The 15,726-nt window shown below is 40.0% G+C and overlaps 1 protein-coding gene, 1 long non-coding RNA gene and 2 other non-coding genes across 5 annotated transcripts; all 4 read right to left on the reverse strand.

Moving 5' to 3' along the window:
* Nucleotides 1–20: 20 nt before the first annotated feature.
* Nucleotides 21–6,316, reverse strand: LOC127455086 (uncharacterized). 2 transcript variants are annotated; one of them, XR_007899634.1, is made up of 6 exons: nt 6,227–6,316; nt 3,991–4,256; nt 3,642–3,714; nt 485–549; nt 308–383; nt 21–104 (listed from the first exon to the last, which is right to left on the reverse strand). It is a non-coding gene; the product is annotated as an uncharacterized LOC127455086 (long non-coding RNA). The 2 variants fall into 2 exon arrangements; XR_007899635.1 differs by having other exon boundaries at nt 3,991–4,169; nt 6,227–6,301.
* On the reverse strand, nt 183–257 carry LOC127455638 (small nucleolar RNA SNORD50). The gene has a single exon (XR_007899713.1). It is a non-coding gene; the product is annotated as a small nucleolar RNA SNORD50 (small nucleolar RNA).
* LOC127455634 (small nucleolar RNA Z195/SNORD33/SNORD32 family) lies at nt 3,792–3,876 on the reverse strand. Its single transcript, XR_007899710.1, has one exon. It is a non-coding gene; the product is annotated as a small nucleolar RNA Z195/SNORD33/SNORD32 family (small nucleolar RNA).
* Nucleotides 6,317–7,910: 1,594 nt separating the features above from the next.
* On the reverse strand, nt 7,911–15,446 carry atp5if1b (ATP synthase inhibitory factor subunit 1b). The gene is made up of 3 exons (XM_051722482.1): nt 15,283–15,446; nt 8,309–8,421; nt 7,911–8,164 (listed from the first exon to the last, which is right to left on the reverse strand). The coding sequence occupies exons 1-3, from the start codon at nt 15,349–15,351 to the stop codon at nt 8,023–8,025; spliced, it is 324 nt and encodes a 107-aa protein (XP_051578442.1). The 5' UTR covers nt 15,352–15,446; the 3' UTR covers nt 7,911–8,022.
* Between the last annotated feature and the right edge of the window lie 280 nt (nt 15,447–15,726).

The following is a 15,726-nucleotide window of genomic DNA, read 5'->3' on the forward strand; positions in this document are numbered from 1 at the left end:
AAAGCTTGAGAATCCTCTACCTTTTCATAAGGAGGGGATGCCGTCAAACACCTTCAGCCTCTCCAGAGCAGCCTGACCCCTCTTGGTCTTGTGTGGAAGCATACCTGTTCAAGAGAGCGACCATAAATGATCTACCCTACCATGATAGAATGCAATCGATCCAAGTAATTCAGTGACTTTCAAACTCAGCAGTCAGATCCGTAGATTGGTATCATCAAACAGGGTTCAGATTCGGGATAAAGTGTTCATCATTGTTTATGTAGCCACTGCAATGTGTCTGTGACCTTCATGTAAATGGATAAATCACCTCTTACTGTTCTCCAGAAGATACAACTGGGGGCTCTGAAGTGATAAGGTCCACAGGAAGGGTTGGTGTTTTATCCCTGGAGAAAAAAAAAAACACCTCACTGCATAAGTACAAGAAATCAAACATCAACTACCATACTGAATCTAACAGCCAATAAACAAACATGCTCAAACATACGTTTGTTGTGGTAGAAGTTACCAGATAGGTTGATTCACATCTTACTACTACAACAACGTTGTAGCCTGTAAGGGAGGAAACAAACAGAACATTTATGAACAGTTATTGGAAAGGCCTATGCCATGAAAGATGGTCTCAGATGGTTATATTCTTATTCACAGTTGTAAATGCATGTAAAGAACATCACTAATGTTCTGAACAATAATTATTTCTCTCACAGGAATATTCCAGGTTCAATTCAAGTCATTTTAGGGTTTGTTGACATTAAACCTCATGGCAAAGAAGACAGGGTTGCTGCCAAGATTTAAGACTTTAAAACCTGAATAAAATACTGTATCCACAAACAAAAACTCACAATCTCAAAATAAATCATGCATCACATACACAGGCAGGGACACACATTGAACCTGGCCTTAACATTGCTTAACAGTAAAACAGGGTAGCTGTTTTACCCCGTTTCTAGTGTTTGTTTCTAGCAAGTCAGTCCACTGTCAGCCATCTTTGGAATGCTCTCGTGAGGCTATTTCAAGTCATGCCAATGCAGCTCCCATCTACTTGAATGGGGAAAGACCAACATCTCAAAAGCGGTTGGTCAAGATTATGATCACCGAATATTTCAAATCAAAAATAAAATCCGATTCTGTAATCATAAATTGTGATTCTCTACCTCATTATGCCAAAACATGCAATTTTCCCAGCTTGTATAGCTAATGCACATGCACATTAGAGTTGATTTCAATACAGACGTCGCCTGTCAAAGGTGATTGGCTCTTTTACCTTTAAGGTGGGACTTCCTTTCTACATCCGTTGACCATTGGGTGCTTGGAGCTCCTTGGTTGGGTGTTCCAGTTTCTCCCATTTATTTAAATAGCAGTGGCCCATCTCAGCTAAATAGTCTCTGGCTATATACACAAGTTTTAAATACTCAAGACATGATTCACACTTTAAAAATAGGTTTAATTACCATTATATAAATAAGAGGTCGACCAATATTGGATTTTGCCAATATGGTAAGTGTTGAAAGGCAATTTATCTGCCAATAATTTAATAGTAAGCCTATTAAAATGTTCTGTCTAGTTCTCCCCATCACAGGAAGGAAAAAAAATGGAGGCTACAAGAGTCCAAATCAAAATTAAACTCCAGATGCAGTTTATAGTAATACCAATAACGAAGTAAAAAATAAAGACTTGATTCATAGTGTGGAACTGAACTTTGAACTGGTATACACCGGTGACTCTTTTGAAATGTATGCCCGTCACTGCTTCTAGCTGCTCATTCAAACAGATAAAGGAAATAAACTGTATACCTACAATAATCTACAGTGCATTACAATATACAATTATAAGTAAACATTCATCAACAGATGATTAGTGATCACTTGTCATGGGGCTGAAACGATTAGTCGACAAATTTTCATTGTTGAATAGTCGCTTGCTCTCATTTAACGTAGCACGAGATCGTTAAACTGATGACACGCGATGAGCAGCACTGCAGTTCACGCCTGACTGAGGGGAAGAATTACACAGCTCACAGTCCAGATGCAGTCTAAACTTTCCAAAGTTTCATGCTTTGATGTATATCACAAAGTATGAGGAAATTATAATGGAAAAATACAAAGTAAAAACAGAAGCACTCTTGTTGTGGACTAAGCGGAGCTGCTGTGTCGCTGAAGCAAAGCTTGCGTGTAGAGCGTCTTTAAAGGAAACACCCCGGTGTTACATCTTAAATGCAGTTATATTTAATGCATTATAGCAGCTAGATTATAGCATGATGGCATTGAATCATAAGTCACTGTGCACTTATCATTAATAGGCAAAAAGCAGCTTTATTAATACGGGAGTTTTGTTAGTTAAAGATGTATTGAAGTGAACAGGGTAGTCCTCGCCCCATTATACACTGAAACAAAACTCTCAATTTGTTTTGGCTCATTTTCCCCAATATACATTATCTAAAACTCCTTTAAAACAATTTTCTTTAGGAGCTATACTGCAGAAGAAAGGAGTTAAGAGAATACTGAACAATTTAAAATGTGTGTTTTAGTATTATCCAAATCCTTTTTATAAAAAAGGAATAAGGAATAAACTCACCTAAGCAGCATAAGATATTTAGACTTGCTTTTAGAGAATAGATCTTGAATACAAGTATATTGTCTTTACTGCACTTGCAGAAGTAAAACCAAGTGAAAAGACAAATACACATTTAAGATACATTCTCTTAAAGTCTAAATAGCTTGTTGCTTTAAGTGTCTCTTGTTTTAAGGACTGACAATTTTAAAAATGGAAAGACACTTAACAAGACTTCTTGCAGTGAATTTACTGAATTAAACAACTTTGTCCTTTAATTCAGTGAATGTCATTTAGAGGCATTTTTAAGACGACTGTCCACAACATGTTTAATACAACCTTAAGTCAGGGCACAAGCTGAATGAATTGGTTAAGAGCTAACGATTAATTGTTGCAATAGTTACGAATAACTGAATCGTTCTAATAATTGTTAGATTAATCGATTATCAAAATCATTGGTTGCAGCCCTACTGGTCATACATTTCCGATATGGCCCAATGATTGTGAACTGCACTGCAACAGCTGGAAACACAAGCCCCCGCGTGCTTGGGGAAAATACAACAGTACCGCATTTTCGCTATGGATGCAGCGCATGTATTTAATCAATTAAATCGTATTCTTTTGAAGTTCGATAGTCACATTAGGTCATATCAAGATTTCAGTCTTTCTGCTTCCATTTAAGAACTCTTTAAATGACAAGACTTCGTTGTATCCTAAGATATTTAAGACTTCGACCTTAAATTCGGAAAAACTGAATTTAAGACATTAAGACTTCCAGGGAATCCTGGAAGACGTAAACTTGGTTATAACTTTACACAAAAGGTTAGAAAGCATTAAAAAAAAAAAAACTGAAGTCATGTTAAAACGTATAGTATGTCTTGCGGCTATACTTCTGAAACAGTGAGCATTTTAATGTTTATGGATTAGCCCCATTCTCTTCCATTGCAAGTGCCTCACTAGAACCCAGATTTTTTTCTATCAAAAGTGGGACAAGATGAAATTTGATAATGTATTTTATGCCACAAATGCGGTCGATTCAGCTAGACCTGTATTGAACCTAGGATATTCCTTCAGCACAGAAAGTATAAACTTACAGAGCAGGACTTGTTTGGCCACAATAGCGGCAAGGCGACCGAGCAGATGGCCTCTGCCATCAATGATCAGAACCTTTGGAGAGATCAGAAGTGTTATTTGATTAGTGTGGAGTAGACTTGCACATCTTCAGCTTCTGTCAGAATGCAGCTTTTGTCTCAGATGGTAGTGCACGTAAAGTATTCTCATAGTCGTGAGACTCGAATACTAAACTGTGGATGCGAGCTCAACAACAAAAAGCACATCTGACGTTCATCATGTTTTGGTTAGTAAACTATGACACAGTCAGTACACTTATTGCACATTTGTGGATTTTAGTGTAGTTTACTGCTAGAGATTCACATGTAGTACCTGCAATGTGCCACGCTAGCCCTTCTCCACCAACAAGGTTCAGAGGGTGGGTTCCTGGGCCGGTGCGAATTCTTGAACCGTTCCATGCATTTCCACCGCAGAAAAGACCGTTCCGGGGCCGAAAACCTGGTTCGACACCATCCCCAAAAGCTTGCTGGTCCCCACTCAGGAACAGATTACTTCAAGGATCGGAAGGCGGGATAATGTTTAGTCACCAAATTTTCCCCAAACAACAATAGATACCATCTGCAGCAAAGAGTACTTCACTGTATATAAACAAAAAAACAAATTCAGACATAAAGTGTTCAGGTAACACGGATGAAATGAGCACTCTACTTGCGATTTGGTCTTTACGGAGAACAGAGATCGCAACAAAAAAAAAAACCCAGCACGAAGGTGTCATAAATCGAGTCCCCATATGACACGGCAATTCCATTGGCTCAAAGAGCTAGTAATAGGTACCCTATTCAGTGCCTGATTAAAAATCTTAGATTTACTTAACTCAGTTTTAACTAGGTAATTACCACATTTAGATCATGTTACACATAATATATAACTGAAGTTATAGATTGTCAAATTAAACGTGTCGTTGTTTCAGTTAGCCTAGACTTCAATGACATGCAATCACTATAACGTGATCGTTTGTAAAGCCCGAGCAAAACTGTTACCCCCATGGGGACTCGATTTACCGGCAGACTCAATTTACCATTACACCTGCTTGAAACAACTGACCAAATCATAAACAAATGGAAACGCTTAAGGGAGTGCAGGGACCGTAAGGAGGACCCAAACAAAAGCGACAATGGACGGAACGACAATGTTTTGGACTCGGGACACCGACCAGCCTGCTGTCTCCCTGTACATTAAGCCAGTACCGCCCGAGATAGTTAATCGCCGGTGTCCTCTGCTGCTGATCTCAGCAAGTTATTATATTTGCCAACTTTGTTAGCGTTCCTTACACTTTTGTCCTCTTACGTTGTGCATTGTTCTTCAGTAATTTGATTTGACCAGCTACTCACCAATTTCGGAAGATCGCGGTAACATTTTGGGTAAACTTGGATTCTCAATCAAGACGTACTCGTCATCTGACAATATTAAGCAGTGTAATAACGTTGGTTTGCATTACTCCATATATTTAGGGGTCCACAAAAACAAGAGTAAAAGCTGTACACAAACACTGACGTGCCAGATTTGTTTATGGGCCGGTAAAGTAGTCGCGTAACCCATTACGTCACTGTTAGGTTCTGAAGTCAGTGGAAATGCGCGGCCGGTGTCGTAATCAAACGAGTCCGCAAGTGAAAATGAGTGCGCATCTGACCTCATGGCGATTCCATTGGCTCATAGAACTCATGACTATATTCACTGCCAGAGTAGAAATCCTACAAAATCCTTTTATGATGCATGTCAATATAACTTTGTAAATACGAGATTTAATTTAAATCATGTTACACAATAGCACATTACCACATTTCTTGTTTTTCAGTTACATTTAGCAAGCCATGTGCCACATTACAACATCTCATTTACACACCTTACAATCGTATATGCACACCAGCTATTATGGAAAAATAATTGTGTCCGGAGCAGATCGGAGTACGTTTAAGGACATTTAGCTAAAACAGGTCTTCAACGCAATTTTTTTTTTTTTTAAACATGCTCCTTAATTACGTGAAGCCAGTCAAGTTGTCATATCTATAGTGCTTTTCATAATTTCAAAGCTGTCGCGATAACGGTCAACCCCTGGGGACTACTTCACGGGCGGACTCATCCGATTATGACACCGGTTTATGAAAGGCTCCAGATTACCCCGGCCGTGATTCCACATTTCGGTGACATCATCCATTTCATTTATCTGTACCTTTTACGTATGATGTAGTCCCCTTAACGCTTATAAACCTATACAATAAGACACCACCCACAATTCAGTCACATACTCGCAGAACATTATCCCCAAATGATTTAAACAGTTGAACATACAAAGTTACGATACACCGTTTCAGGTCAGTTTTCACGGAAACACGGGTGTAATTGACACGAGTGGGCCTCTGGCTTCCTGCAAGACAACATGCGTGATCGGACTCACATTGTTCTCTTAAAATACTACATTTATCTTTCATTACGTACTCTAAACACTATAAACACAAAGTCGGATCAAGTAACCACTGTACTACACTCCTAACCCAACACCGAGGAAAAAGTGAATTATTAGAGCATAAATTGTACCACACAAACCCACCATATCGAACCGGACCGCCATGATGTGGAAAAGAAAGACACACGGGGCCGCCCGACATAAAAAGACAGGGGCCTGGGCGGGGCTTAACGCATCATCGGAAGTGACGTCAAAGAAGCGTTGTTCTCCAAAGGATGTTTGAAAAGTTACAATTTATTTTCACTGTCATCAGCTGGAGCGCAAACGAGCTGCAGGGGCTGTAACATTAGAGCACGTTTAGGATGTCTTATTAGTCTAACACACCTGATTCAACTCGTAAGTTTATTAGTAGAGTGCTTCAAGTTGGTATCAAATTAAAGTAGACATAAAATTATAAATATTGTATAAATATTATTTATAAATAATAAATAAATAAAACTCCAAAGGACAGAGTCGTTGAGGTGGGTGGGTCATTATCAAAATATGGTGACAAACATGTCCCTTGATTTTTCAGTAATGAAAAATATTTCAAATAGTCAAGAAACACCATTTAAAAGGCATCATTCTATAACATAACCTTTAATTAAATAATATTAAATGGTTTGACTCTATATAGTTTACACATTAAAAAAAATGTGTTAAAAAATATATTGTCCCCTTCATCTGGTACGCCTGTTCGATGACATTTACAGTTATTTATCTGTTTATTTTTACTCATTCTGTTTTCTCAGGTAAAGCATTAGTGCAGGACCTTACAAGTGTGAAAAAAAGCAAAACAAAGAAAGTTATTTATCATTTTAATAATTTAAAAATAATGTTTTCCCTTGATTTCATGTCATTGGTGTGATCAGTGTTAAAAACTAGTATTTTGACAATACAAAAAGTTGTGGAAAAAAATTTCAAGGTCAAAGTTTAGAGTCAAAGTCAAAATCTTGACCTTGCAAAGTTCAGGCTGCTCAAACATGCATATAGTGTTTCTTCCACCATGTTGAAAAAGATTAATTTACATTTTAACTGTAATTATTTCACATGGTTCATTTAAATGTTATTGGAGTTACATTGTTTAATGTTTGTGTGAAAGATGTTAATGAAATTGTTTTTATTATTGGTGTGATTTATTGATTTTAGTTTTGTGATGCTACGGAGATGCATCTTTCTAGAGAATTTGTCTGGTTTGATCACCACTAGTGTTACAACTAGCTTCCACTGAATTGAAAATTTCGATATTTTGTAAGTCATAAAGTCAACATTTAACATTTGCAAATTTTTTTGAGAATGACCCGGGTACTCTGGAAGGAGCATGGCATTGCTGTATGAATGTACCCTTCACTAACAGTCTGTAGGAGGGCCCTTCATAAAAAGATAAATTGAACAACCCTTTAAATAGTGTGTCCTTCCCACAGTGCCTTTCAAGGGCAAAAAAATGCTGTTTGGAATTCGCCCAAAGTGTGAAATGTTGGGAGGTCCTCGAGGATAAAGGTTGGAAAAACTGGCCAAGTGCTGAATGGCATACTACCATACTACTCTTACTATAGTATATTCATACCCTTTTATGTCAGTAAGCCATTCTGAACTCATTGCCACTATTCTACATTAACAAAAGCTTGTTTGTTACAGAGGATTTAACCTGGAACCATTTGCTTCTAATTTATGATAAGATCTTAAAACCTTTTCAATTTAAAGAAGGATTAAAAAATGCTCAGAATAAATTTTTGTCTTTTGGGTCACCAAATGGTAATTTAATATTGATAACACAGACACACCTTCGTGTTTGAGACACAAATTCATGTTTATTGACACTGGATAAGTCAAAAGTTTGAAAATCTGTGTGGGGCAATTTATCTGTCTATGAAATAAGTGTCTAGATCTGTCAAAAAGCCTTAATCATCATGTTTAAGTTTTTTGATTTTGCCCTCATGACGACTGATCTCCTGTTGTAACCTCTCGATTTCCTTCTTGTGGTGGTCGATCTCTTCCCGGTGGTGCCTTCTAAGAGCAGCCAATTGTTCTTGCTCTTTTCTCCTGTGAAGGTGATATATAGAGAGAAGATGACAAGACATGAACACAACACTGTGAGAACAACACTGTTGCAGCTTGTGAGCTTTATTATATGCATGCAAGAAGTAGTGATCTGCAAGCGTGAGGCGATCAAGCAAAGGCACTTACTTGAAGTACAACTCCTCCTCAGCAGCCTGCTTTTTGCCAAAAGCTCCTCCTGCCTCTCTTACTGCACCACCACCACCACCTCCTTTTCCGGCACCTTTACCTAGTTCTCCAAGCTTTATCAGGAGATACACAGGCACAGATTTCACAAGAAAGAAGTGTTTATTGCTTTATCTGTAATGAGTACATATGTGTGAGAATACCCAAATAAAGCATAATATACCAAGAAATTATGCATTGAGTATGCATTGTTGAGACAAGTAAACCAATTTACATTTGACATGTTTGTCATTATTATGTCATTTAAAGGTGCACTCAGTAATATTTTCCTCATTAAAAGTTTAACTCCAAAAGACATGAATTGTAATTTGCAATATGTAGGAAATCATGACCTCTCACATTAAAATGATAATTCCAGTCATATCAGTAACTTTACAGAAGCTCTTTTATTCTACATGGAGAGGGTCCGCACTTGGGGGCTGCCATTTTAGAATCACATGACCAGCCGAATACTACTCAATCTCATTAACCGTCCTGTTATTTGACACTTTCACTCACTGATTAAAAGTAATCATGGCAGACTGTGAATACTACATTTCTACAATGTCATCTGAAACTGAAAGCATCTCGGTTACACATGTAAACTCAGTTCCCTGAGATGAAGGGAACGAGACATTGCGTCACAAATCTGATGCTACGGTCGTGTAGAAGGACACTCCCAATTTGAAATCCTTCTACAATAACGGCAATCTAAAATTGGCTATGGTGTTTAAGTCCCGAACTTTTAGGCACAAAGCTGTCCGGTATAAAAGCGGGCGCGCAAACACTATATCTCAATTTTCTGACTGAAGGACAAAGAACGCATTGCTCGCACCTCAAAGAACTGTCTGTAGTGCGGCCAGCTCACGCAATGTCTCGTTCTCTTACATCTCAGGGAACAGAGGTTACATACATAACCGAGACGTTCCCTTACAATTCAGTTCACTTGATATTGCGTCACTAAGCTGATGCTTTGGGGAACAGAGTCCCATCACTCCGCACTAAACAACATAACCCTCCCAGAGAGGAAACATGACGCTGCAGTCCCGCGGGACGGCAATCAACATGAGTATGCTGCAAGTGAATGACCCTCATATTGAGCCAGGAGGGGAACACTCAGAATGGATATATGAACTATAGTCATTTAAAATGAATTAACCCCTTCACGAACCCAGCCGGGAAGAAAGTTAATTATAATGTAAGTGCTTGTGACTTTGGGAAATACAACGGTCTGAATGCAGGCGGTTGTGTAAAATGACGGGGAGCCCGTACTTAAAAAAGAGGGGCATAAGTATATTTTTGTCCAACGAAATAGCGAGCGCTCTAGACAGAGTTGACTTGCGATGAGAGACGTTACGTCTAGGTTGTAAAATCTTGTGAATGTATTTTGAGAACACGATCCTGCGCAAAACATATGTCTTGTAAGGACACTGTTCATCCATGCCTCTAGTTGAGTGTGCTTTAACATGGGCAATTCGCACCCTACGACTCGTAAGCCAGGGCGATTGCATTAACGATCATGTGAGAAAGTCTTTGCTTGGAGATGGACATTCCTTTCGTGCATCCTCCATAGCACACAAAGAGCTGGTCAGACAGTCTGAACTTGCGTGTGCGCTCAACGTATGTGTGTAGCGTTCGCACAGGGCATAACACATGCAAAGACTGTTCCTCATCCGAATTAAATGGTGGAGGGAAAAAGGCTTGAAGGTGAACCACCTGCACTCTGAAGGGCGTGGTTAAAACCTTAGGCACATAGCCTTTTCTGGGTTTGACGGTGGCTTTTGAAAGATCCGGACCAAACTCTGACATAAATTGTCAACTGACAGTGCTTGCAAATCATCGACCCGTTTTACTGAGGTTAAAGCCGACGGTAATGCGGCCTTAAGAGAAAGCACACAGCAATTCAACAGTCTAGAGGCTCGATGGGGGGCCCTGCAAGCGCTTTTAGGACCAAAGTTAGTTCCCAAGTCGGGATTTAGCCGCCTCGCTCCCCTAAGGAACTTTATGATTAAATCATGTTTGCCTATAGAGGTGCCAGCTTCGAATGCGTGATATGCAGATATAGTCGCCACATAAACTTTGAGCGATGACGGAGTGAGCCCTGCGTCTAATCACTCTTGAAGAAATGTAAGAATTTCAGGTATGGGGCAGTTCACCGGGTCTTTGCCGCGTGAAAAGCGCCAACTAGTGAAAACATTCCATTTCACTGCGTAAAGGTGTCTTGTAGATGGCATTCTAGCCTGTAAAATTATGTTCATAACCGACTGAGCTAATTCTGGCACGTTTAGTACACTCCGTTCAGGGGCCACACATGCAGGTTCTACAGCTTATGCTGGGGATGCCAGATTTTGCCCTCCGCTTGAGGGAGGAGATCCCTCCTCAGTGGTATTTCCCATGGAGGGCCGTCCAGAATCTCTATCATTTCTGGAAACCCGGACTGATTGGGCCACTTCGGCGCAACCAATAGCATTTTTCCTTGTCCTCTCTGACTTTGCATATGACAGAGTGAAGGAGGCACACCGGGGAAAAGCGTATTTGCATTTTGCAGGCCATTTGTGGGCCATTGCGTCCACTCCTAGCGGAGCTTGGGACTTGGGAGTACCAGGAGGGACAGTGGGCGTTCTCTGCGGAGGCAAATACATCGATCTCCGCTTTGCCAAATATTTCCCAAATCCTCAGGACGGTCCGAGGATTAAGTCTCCATTCGCCCGGCATCGCCCCTTGGTGTGACAATCGGTCTACACCGTAATTCAGACGGCCTGGGACACATGTTGCCCACAGGGAGAGGAGATGACACTCGCTCCACAAGAGGTGGCGATGCGTCAGTCTCATCAATGGCAGGGAATTAATTCTGCCACGGCGGTTTATGTATGCCACAACTGTCGTGTTGTCTGAGCGAATCAGAACATGATAATTCTCTATTTTGGATTGAAAAGCTTTCAAGGCTAGGAAAACAGCCAACAGCTCCAGGCAGTTGATGTGCCACGCCCTTCTCACACCTGTCCAGGTGCCAAAGCCGGGCTTCCATCACACACTGCCCCCCAACCTGCGTTGGAAGCGTCCATGGTCACCACTTTCCTCCTGAAAATCTGCCCCAGCATGACACCTTGCTGGTAGAAGGCAGGAGCTGTCCAAGGTGCTAGAGCAGCTAGACAGCGGCGAGATATAGTGATGCACATGCGCCCTTGGCACCAGGCATGTCGTGACACATGGTGCTTGAGCCAGCACTGAAGAGGTCTCATGTGTAAAAGACCTAATGTAATGATGGTGGATGCCGCCGCCATAATCTCCAATGCTTTTTAAAGTGGAAGTGCTTTCCCCAGTTTGTAGAGACAGACACTGGAGAACGGCCTGAACGCACTCGCTCGTGAGATGCGCACGCTCGCTCAGCAATAAGTCCCTGTGTTGGCATAACAGTACCTCTGATTAGGCCAGTAATAGCCAATCGTTGAGGCAGTTCAAAATGCATATGCCGCTCAGTTTCAGAGGGGCGAGTAACGCATCGATGCACTTTGTGAACGTGCGAAGAGCCAGGGATAACTCGAACGTGAATCTCAAACACGTGATGAAAGTACACGTCGTTCAGATCTATGACACAAACCAACTGCTTGGGTGGGCATGCGATAAGATCTGTTTTTGAGTAAACATTTTAAATGGGCGCTTCGCAAGTGCGTGACTCAAATGATCTAAAATTGGCTGAAGCCCGCCGTCTTTGCTGTAAGAGCTTGCTACTAGGGCTGAAACGATTAGTCGACATCAACAACGTCGACAATAAAAAATTGTCTACAAAAATTTCCGTTGTCGAATAGTCGTCTGATTTCATTTAACACAACATGAGATCTTTTGAAACGCTAATGATGACGCGTGAGAGCAGCACTTCAGCTCATGCTTGATTGAGGAGAGGAAGAAATAACAGCTCACAGTCCAGATGCACTCCAAACTTTTCAAACAGATTAAGGTGATGTAGATCGCAGAGTATAATACAAAAATGCAAAATAAGTAAATACAGAAGCTGTGTCGTCGTGAAATAAAGCGGAGCCGTACCTGGTGTTCCGCTTGAGCAAAACTTGCCTGTCAGAGTGTCTAAAAAGAAAACACTGCGCTGTTATATACTGTATTTAATGCATCCTTTATTAAAGTTCAAATAATAAGGAAGGGGACTGTATAAATAAGCACAAACTCCGAAACTGGTATTTGTCTGTGCGGTCAGAGCTGCTTATATGAGCGCGAGAGAGTTTCAAACTTCTCCCGGCTGATACACTGTCTCGCGCGGAGACACTCATCATTGGCGCATGCTTGCTGCAGCTATATTTTTTTTATAGTGATTGCTCGCGACATAGTGAATCATAATATGATTGTCACGATGTGTCTCTTACGGTGAAGGAAATCGGCGATACGCAGCTCTATTAAGAACAAAGAATTTGTTTTTTGTGAGTTAAAGATGGATCGAAATCAAGTGAGCAAAAAGGTTTGTAGTAAAAAAAAATTTTTTTTATTTGTCTTTTTTGGTTTGTTTTTCAATATAAATATCTAAAACTCCTTATATGCATTTACTTTAGCAGCTATATTGCAGAAGAAAAAAATTCTTTTTTAATATAATATTTAATTAATTTTAATATTTAAATATTTTAAAATATCGAAAAATCCTTAAAACAAGATACATTTAACTGAGAAGCAACATGTAAGACATTTAGACTTGCTTTAAGAGCAAATATCTTGAATACGAGTATATTTTTTCTTTACCGCACAGGCAGAAGTATAATCAAGTGAAAAAATACACATATACAAAATACACTTATTTAAGATACATTCTCTTAAAGCAAGTCTAAATATCGCATATGTTGCTTCTCAAGTAAATGGGTCTTGTTTTAAGGATTTTTAGACCATTTTAAATGGAAAACAAGACAAAAACACTTGATAACAATAGGATTTTTTGCAGTGAATTTCTTTACTGAATTAAACTTAAGTTTTTTTTTTCTCCCTTTAATTCAGTGAATGTCATTTAGAGGCATTTTTAAAAGATTATTTTGTCCTCTTTATTGTTAGTAAGCACGTTTAATACAACCTTTTAAGTCAGGCACAAGCTGAATAGTCAGTTAAGAGCTAATGATTAATCGCTGCAATAATCGCTGAAGAGTTGAATAATTGTTCTAATAATCGTTAGATTAGTCGATTATAAAAATAATCGTTAGTTGCAGCCTTACTTGCTACACGTCCGCATAACAGGACAAAGGGCGATTTGGTTCTGATATAACGCGCCACTCACCATTAGGAAGCGGTTGTGCATAATGTGTGTTTTCTGTCCGTAACACCGGCGTGTCTTCTTACGGAACTGTGGATGACAGAACACCGTCGAAACGGAGCGGCCGACGTGCAAATTTGGATCGTATAACCATGTTCGATTACTTTTAGCACCCAGTCAGAAACGCCTGTAAGGGCTCGCCACGCATCTGCGTAACGGGACAGAGGGCGATTTGGTTTGTTCATTGTATAATATAATGCGTAGTTGGGCATAACCTTTGTCTTCCCCGTGGTCCACTTTAATGAGGAGAGTGGAATCGCTGTGTGAGCGAGCTGAATAGGGCGCGCGCCAGGATTTTGTCAGTTCGTTATGAACCTTCGGGAAGAACAGGGCAGATCTGTGGAATGCGGTTGCTTGACAATGTCCGGACTGCAGGAATCACTCATCAAGGCGAGATTTTTCCGGTTCCTCTGGAGGAGACACTCGAGACCGAGATCTTCGACCGCCCTTGAAAGGACGCAAAGTATCTCCTTGTCAGTGGCGTGTGCATGCTCCTCACCCTCGCTGGGGGAAGGGGTGGCAACGTCCTCCGTTGACCACTCGCCAGATGTCATTACTTTATAGAATAAAACAAAAATGTTCATTTTACTCAAATACATACCTATAAATAGTAAATTTAAAGAGAAATTTCTAATTTTGCAGTAGTCTCTTTTTCCAGAGTTTATATATATATATATATATATATATACATACATACAACATAGCAATATCAATAAAGGATACTCAGGCCGAAGCGCTCCATGGAGCAGGTGTGTCGCTGAAGCGAGGACCCGTTCACCAATGAAGCGTCAGTCGGCGAGGTGTTGAATGTCCGCCAGAACACTGCAGGGGAGCGGACAGTCTTCTAAACTTGGAAAGATTCCTTCCGCTGGCTCACGTATTTCGACAGCAACAGATGTAGAGGGCTTCTAAGACGAGAGATGAATCACTGTCTTGAAGAAAATTCTGAGGAATGGTGTTTGCGCGCCCGCTTTTATACCGGACAACTTCGCGCCTAAAAGGGCAGGGCTTAAACCCCATAGCCAGTTTTTAGAATTGGTGTTATTGTAGAAGGGTTTCAACGAGATCCCGTAGAAGGACACTCCCATAGTGTCAGCTTAGTGATGCAATGTCAAGTGAACTGAATCGTAAGTGAACTGAATCATAAAGGAACTATTGATTTTAAATTATGCTGCATCCAAGCCGCTAGGTGTCAGTGTAAGTCCAAGATGACACAAAGACAAAAGTTACTGAGTGCACCTTTAAATACTCGTGTATGTTCTAGTAATGTAAAATGACCGTGGTATTTTGATATAAAAGTGACATTTTATATCATTAAAACATATATGAACACACATTGCTTGCTCTTGTAAACAAAAGGGTCATAACACAAGGGCACCCTGAAAGTGTGACATTGCGAAACTAAAAGTCCTTCCTTGACTATGTTTAAACAACGCTATACGTTAAAATATCGTTTAATGTATTTATTTAGCAAACACGGGTGTCGAAACACTGTCAACGAACTGCCAACGCATGCTCATGAATGAACTCCAAAATCGCTGTGAAATACAGCAATATATATTTTTTTCATTTACTTTAATAGGCTATGAGAAAGAAAGTCACGGGGCCAGAATATTTTTTGTAATGCATTCTCTACCTGGTCGGACGACATCCTGATCTGTGTGGCCAAAAAGCTCCTTATATTAAGTTTGAGAAACCTCGCCATGCTGTCTTCTGATTCTTATGCGTGTAGCGACTTTAGCATGCCGTGCGCTCTTGTCTAATGAAGACTCGGACGGAAAGTACCATTGTACAGAAATAGATGAGACCCTGTTTAACACCACTTCATTTGATATATTTGACATTTAAGGGCAATTTAGAAGTTTGGATTATTCTATTACTTCTATATGCCACTACAAACAAACCGTGAACTTTGTGATTATTATTTTTAAGGAATCCACTCTAAATGGTACAGCCGTGGTTATAGCTCTGTACATGTGAGCACTGTCATGCGCACAGCTGACTGTTAAAGGTGCACTCAGTAATTTTTCATCATAAAAAAAAAAAATTAAAAAAAAAAAATTAAAAAATCCATAAGAAA

This window comes from Myxocyprinus asiaticus, chromosome 17 (assembly GCF_019703515.2).
Source record: "Myxocyprinus asiaticus isolate MX2 ecotype Aquarium Trade chromosome 17, UBuf_Myxa_2, whole genome shotgun sequence".
In the NCBI taxonomy this organism is placed as follows: domain Eukaryota; kingdom Metazoa; phylum Chordata; class Actinopteri; order Cypriniformes; family Catostomidae; genus Myxocyprinus; species Myxocyprinus asiaticus.

Bases quoted from the DNA above. Each gene is read 5' to 3' on its own strand.
- atp5if1b (XM_051722482.1), bottom strand. From the start codon at position 15,351: ATGGCGAGGTTTCTCAAACTTAATATAAGGAGCTTTTTGGCCACACAG. The intron at 8,422-15,282 runs GTAGAGAATGCA...CTCCTGATAAAG, and splicing joins TCAGGATGTCGTCCGACCAG to CTTGGAGAACTAGGTAAAGG. The intron at 8,165-8,308 runs GTAAGTGCCTTT...TCACCTTCACAG, and splicing joins GAGGAGGAGTTGTACTTCAA to GAGAAAAGAGCAAGAACAAT.